This window comes from Brachypodium distachyon, chromosome 4 (assembly GCF_000005505.3).
Source record: "Brachypodium distachyon strain Bd21 chromosome 4, Brachypodium_distachyon_v3.0, whole genome shotgun sequence".
In the NCBI taxonomy this organism is placed as follows: domain Eukaryota; kingdom Viridiplantae; phylum Streptophyta; class Magnoliopsida; order Poales; family Poaceae; genus Brachypodium; species Brachypodium distachyon.
In genome coordinates, this window is record NC_016134.3 from 15,549,095 (window position 1) to 15,554,888 (window position 5,794).

Sequence of the window (5,794 nt, forward strand, 5' to 3'; positions counted from 1 at the left end):
AAAACTGAAAGAGTCAGAAGTAGCTTTATTTTTTAGGGGAATGCATTTTGGTTCCAAGCCTCATATATACTGTGTTGGCTTGTGGAGTGTGAGTATATTTAAACCTGGTGTAACTCTTAGCCATGGATGTTGTTTAACTAGGATGGTGTCCCACAAAATTTCTCAATTGGCACAGTAGTTTAGAAATGTTTCTTGAACTCGAATTCATATACATGTAGCTTCTCAATTGGATAAAAGAGATGGATTTGGTCCCTCTTTCCATTCCAACCTTTACCAGAACCCATGTTCGGGTTTTTTTACCAGTAAAGCGACCAGCTCGGATACGCAAGACCCACGGGTCTGTTTACCCAGCATCAAAGAACAAGAAGCATGTAACTACATTTCAACAGGGGATTATTCGTGCAACCAGAAAAAGACTCAAGCTGAAGATCGGTGAACATAAAATAGTTCCATGTCATTCATCAACCATACCAACAAACCATCTGTTTGCATGTGTGTTCAATAACTTACATTAACAAATACCACAACCCCATAAATTAAGGAACAAACAGCATTTGTACAGAGACAGAGCACAGCCCACCCTCACATCTCACAACAAATAAAAAAAGTGGGAGAGAAAGATTAGCATAAATAGCAAGACTTGTGTCTGACCAACTGACTTCACTCGTGGCACATGCACACCCCTTGTGCATCACCACCTTCATCACCATAACTTATTATCTACACCAAAACCACCACAAGCCGTGATCGAAGCAGAAGTAACTCTCATAACTTAAGGGGAAAAAATAGCACCTCCATTTCTTCTTCTCCTTCTGAACTCAGATTTCACCATGATCCATGGAGCCAAAAGAATCTAGCAGTGAAGCAAGAACAGCTGGAGGAAGAAGAAGAAGCAGAAGCACCAGCTGCTGCAGCAGTTTAGCACACTGCAATGTTCATGGAGCTCTCGTTGGATAGCTTGTGGGCATGGTTCTTGGCCTGCTTCTTGGACGCGGCAGCAGCATGCCTAGCATTTGCTGCAGGCTGCCGCTGCTGTTGCGGCTTGCTGTTGCTGCTGCATTTGCAGTGGTTGTCGAGGCTGTCACGGCTCGCACGGCAGCAGGGCCTCACACTCTCGCTCTCCTCCGATGAGTGGGATGTGTCCATGGAGGCCTTCTTCCTCCCCAGCTTCGGTGACTTGGGACGGGTTGTGGGCAGCTTCAAGCAAGAAGTACATTAACACAGAGGAATTAGACTTGCATCATTAATAACAAAGGTTTTCTTTTCTGACTGAGGCTCATGGGCTAGGAAATTACAGAGAAAATTGATTTACTGTAGTGTTTACCTTCTTAAATTCAGCCTTGGGAGAAGGTCCCTCATGGTAGAAGCTTGGCATGGGTGTAGCTTTGAATGTCAGGCTTTTCCTGAGTAGCCTGAGAGCCTCCTCTTGTTCTCTCTGCACATTTAAAATGTAAGAAAACCAGTCAGGATTTACTTGCATTTTGATTATCATGTATTCCAACAGAACAACATTTTATGATGTTTACTCGCTAAGCGTTAATGCGTTATCAATGTACAGATGTGAGACTAACTAATCCCTCTGTTCCAAATTGATAGGGTTTTTTCACTTTCCACAGTGTCCAGTATGCAACTTTGACTGTACTTTCCGTATGAAACTATGAATATCTAAGTAGAACATTTTTTATAAGGCAACAAATAGATGATTAGAAAAGCTACATTGTGAAATTAGGTTCATGACAAATTTCTACCATCTAACTAGTTTTGTATTAATCACTGACCAAAGATAGAGAACTTTGACTGCACATTTTCTAAAACATCATCTATTTAGAAATGGAATTAGTGTGGCTTTTCTTTATTTATACTCCCTCCGTTTCATAATTCTTGTCTCAAATTTGCCCAAAACTGGATGTATCTGTTTCTAAAAAGCGTCTAGATACATGTAAGATTTCGACAAGAATTATGGAATGGAGGGAGTACAAAATGAGGAGTTCATGGATAGCAATTTATTTCTTTGAGGTGGAAGCATGTTGGAGACAGAGTCATACAAAGCAGTTCCATCTATGCATCATAGTAAATGTATAAACAGAACAGCTAAATGTATAAAGAAACAAGTTCAGAACACAATTTTATAAAACAAACTTTTTGTAGCACTTCACTCACTGACGCAGCTACAAATGCATAACTGAACCATGATCATACTACCGACAGTACATCATCAGTTATGCCTAAACAGGCGCAAAAGTCAGGTTAACTATCTGAAACTGAAAGGAATACGTAGACAAAAAAGAGGATGCATCTTCATGGAAAATGCTTGAAACAAGACAAATTACCTTCAACCTAGCTTCCAACTGAACTTTCTGTTCCTCCATAGCTTGATTTTTCTCCTCCAACTTTGAATAAAACTGGAATGAAACATGAAGAAAAGGATGAGAACCTTTCCACTCCCTGCAATATGTTCTGTTTTTTTATGTTATAAAACAATATATACGTACTTCTCTGCGCTTCTCGGCACGTTCGGTACATCTGAAGACTGGGCCTGATGGGACAGTAGTAGTCTTTCCATTTGGCGATTTCCTACATGACAAAGCTTATCAAACTAAGCATTGTTGAGCTGATATACCGTATAAGGTCATGTGCTCAAGTTGTGAAGCATACGAGTTAGTGAGAGTAGAAGCATTCCAGTCGTCCAGAGTATTTCTGTTAGTAGCTTGCAGTGGTTTCCTTGTAGTCGCAGACGCGCTTCTCTGGAATAAATATACAGAAAGTACAAGATTATATGCATGACCACACACAATTTGGCTACAAAGGAAGGAGTAGATAACAATGCAAACATGATGTCCATAACTTAAATGCTAGAATGTTCTCATTGCACATTTAAAAAGGATGGAATGGATAAAACTATGCATGTAAAAATCATGGTAAAAGGCCTACAATTGGTGTCGTAAAGATAGTGAGAACAGAACTAAAGATGCATGTAAAACAACAGGCTAAAGAAATGGAAACCTTGATCTTCTTTTTCGAGGTTGTCAATACGCACTTCGCATTTTGGTACACATTTCCATTACCGGAAGCCTTGGCATTGGACAGATCAGGAGGGTACCCACTAATATCTCCTGGCTCGGACTGAGCACCTTTCTTTGGTTCTAAAACATCTTCTGTAGATGTGACTGATGTACTATCACTTACCGCTGTTCCTTCCATCGATGTTTTTTTATTCTCCTGTTCATCAGAACTACTTTCAACATATTGTGGTGTCACATCTTCTTTCTCAACATTAACAGGAGAGGCTTCATCTGAAGCAGGCTCTGAATTTATAAAACCATTATCATTAGACTGCTCCAAAAATTTAGTACCAGAGGAAGCAGTCAAATTGCTACATTAAGTTGATCAAGACCATAAGATTCATCGAGTTAAATGGAACCATAAACCAGCACAAGCTTACCTTCATCAGTCCGCTCAGCATGGCAGGTGTCTGGGGAACCATCATGTTCAGTATCTCCATTGACATAAGCAGATTCTAATTGTTCTGAGATACCATTCTCAGATTGCACGCCGGAGGAATTTTCGGCATTGACAGTGCCAGAAAGTTCTGGATGGTCACACTTATCATCAGACATTCCCATGTTATCACTAGATGGAGAGTTAACGGCAGAATCCAGCTCTTCTTTGGAGGATTGGAGTACAACCTCAATACCCATAGTACTGCTTCACAAGAGAAAGTATCTTCAGTAAGTACTTACTTTTATCGATAACTCAAAATAACAATCCTCTAAGCTAAGACAACTCGACCTTTCTCGTCAAACAACAAGGAATAAGGCAAAAGGGCAACCAAAAAAGAAAATAAGAGTTTCCACTCTTTCAGATGACTGAAATTGACAAGGCAACAAAGCTTCTATTCTTCCTGTGGACACTAAAGTTCCTTACTACCTTCCAGGAAAATGACATGCAAGGTTGGAAAAAATTGATGTATGGAGTTTGACAACCTATCTGATAAGATAACTGACAGCGATCAAAGCTATTATTCTAATTGCAGATCCTGCAAACAGTTATGGACTTATTTGTCACTATTATCAAATTGTGAGAATCATACAAAAGGCAAAGGTTAAAGCAAAAAGGGAATAAGGAGACAAAGGTAACATAAAGAATTGACCTCGTTTCTGCTACAAACTAAAGAAATGAAAGTCACCACATAAGACAACACATGTGAATCTTGAATTGGATTATGTGGCGGGTTTGCAACCTTATGATTATTCTTTATGCAAGCATTTAGAATTGAGCAATCGCCTTTAGAATGGTAGAACTGCCCTGAGTTGTACTTCTTATATTATTTTAGGATTTACTATGACCCGTGCCATACTTAATTAATACTTGCATGCTTGCAGTCATCTGATCTGCAACTAGTAAAGCAACATGATGACTATCTGGCTTTCCAGAAAGAGTTTGGTTATGCATCTTCATGATATTATACTCCAGCTTTCCAGAAAGAGTTTGGTTATGCATCTTACTAAATTATCGTATCTAGATAACTGACCATTGACCACAACAATTAGCACAGGGACAATCTGCTCAATTGCTCCTACCTGAACTCACATAAAAGCTCTGAAGAAACACAAAACTACATAGTTCTTTAAAAAGCCAGCTGGTAGCAATGACCATCAGAGCATGATCTATAATTGTACTCAAGCTTATCCATTCCAGCACCTTACAAACTGCCAAGAAACATATCATTTTAGCATGCGCCAAGTCCAAACTAGCACGAACTACAATTCTACAAATCCCGTGGGACAGCGACGCCACAGCAACTAAAAACCCTGTTCAACGATCGCAACACCACAGCAGAAAACAAGATAAACCCAGCCAGCCACGTACATCGATCATCCATGAAAAACCAAAAATAATTCTGATAAATTTCATAGGAAAGAAAAAAAAGATGTAATTTTGTTCTGCCACCAAGATCAAGTGCCAAGTACTCGGGACTGACAGCAAGATGCTAGGCAGTTATCAGGACCCTTTACCTCATCCGAGATGCAGACACAGTCACACAGACAAGCTTACAAAAGGAAATGCTACGGCTAATGGGAAAAAGGATTGTAACGGGCAGAGATCAACACGGAATCAAGAAACTAGAAGGGGATAAATAAAATCCTCGGTGTGGTACCTCGCGTTTCTTGCCGGCCTCTGTAATCGGCTTGTCCTCTTCCCTTCTCGAATCTCGATGGATGGATGGATGGATGGATGGACCGGCAGCTAGCTAGTTGATTCGTCAGCGGGGGGTACAGGACGGTGGCGGTATTTGTAAGAGGAGAGGCGGGGGTGGAGTTGGAATCGCAGGGGAGGAGATGTTGGTTCGAAGAGGAGAGGGGAAGGGGGTTAGCTCGGAGGCAGCTTTCGCCGCGGCTTTGCTTTCCTTTTGCATGGGGTCCCCTGCTCTGCTCTGCTCCCCTCTGCTTTTGTTGGTTCGAATGTTTCGGGCGCCTCTTCTCTTCTTCCTCACCCCTTCCTGGCGGTTGATGATGGGTTTAGCGGTTGTTGCTTGCTGCTCTGCCCTGCCTCTCTGCCATTATTGTTCTAGTACTTCTTCCTTTTCTTTTTCCTTTTGCTCTCTGGAGAGAGTAAGGCTGGTAAATCAGTTAAGCCTCCTATGGGGACTTGGGGGACAGGTTGATATCTGTTGCTAATTGTTAATGTGTTCTGCTATACGCAATCGAATGACTCGGATTTTTGAGATTGCCACTGAATAACCTACGAGCCTTCGACCCATCATTTTTTTTTTGAAACTTTTTTCCCTGAATGA

General features: G+C 41.0%; 1 protein-coding gene across 2 annotated transcripts; it reads right to left on the reverse strand.

Moving 5' to 3' along the window:
- Nucleotides 1–431: 431 nt before the first annotated feature.
- On the reverse strand, nucleotides 432–5,558 carry LOC100822273 (protein WVD2-like 1). 2 transcript variants are annotated; one of them, XM_010239284.3, is made up of 8 exons: nucleotides 5,159–5,558; nucleotides 3,443–3,705; nucleotides 3,004–3,305; nucleotides 2,656–2,744; nucleotides 2,493–2,574; nucleotides 2,331–2,402; nucleotides 1,325–1,435; nucleotides 432–1,197 (listed from the first exon to the last, which is right to left on the reverse strand). In XM_010239284.3, the coding sequence occupies exons 2-8, from the start codon at nucleotides 3,696–3,698 to the stop codon at nucleotides 919–921; spliced, it is 1,191 nt and encodes a 396-aa protein (XP_010237586.1). In that variant the 5' UTR covers nucleotides 3,699–3,705; nucleotides 5,159–5,558; the 3' UTR covers nucleotides 432–918. The 2 variants fall into 2 exon arrangements, with proteins under 2 accessions (XP_010237586.1, XP_003577402.1); XM_003577354.4 differs by having other exon boundaries at nucleotides 3,443–3,702; nucleotides 5,159–5,549.
- Nucleotides 5,559–5,794: the final 236 nt, after the last annotated feature.

Excerpts from the sequence above, each read along its gene's own strand:
- LOC100822273 (XM_010239284.3), bottom strand. The coding sequence starts at position 3,698 with ATGGGTATTGAGGTTGTACTCCAATCCTCCAAAGAAGAGCTGGATTCT. Across the intron at positions 3,306-3,442 it reads TGCTGAGCGGACTGATGAAG|AGCCTGCTTCAGATGAAGCC; the intron begins GTAAGCTTGTGC and ends TTATAAATTCAG. Across the intron at positions 1,436-2,330 it reads AGTTGGAAGCTAGGTTGAAG|AGAGAACAAGAGGAGGCTCT; the intron begins GTAATTTGTCTT and ends TTAAATGTGCAG.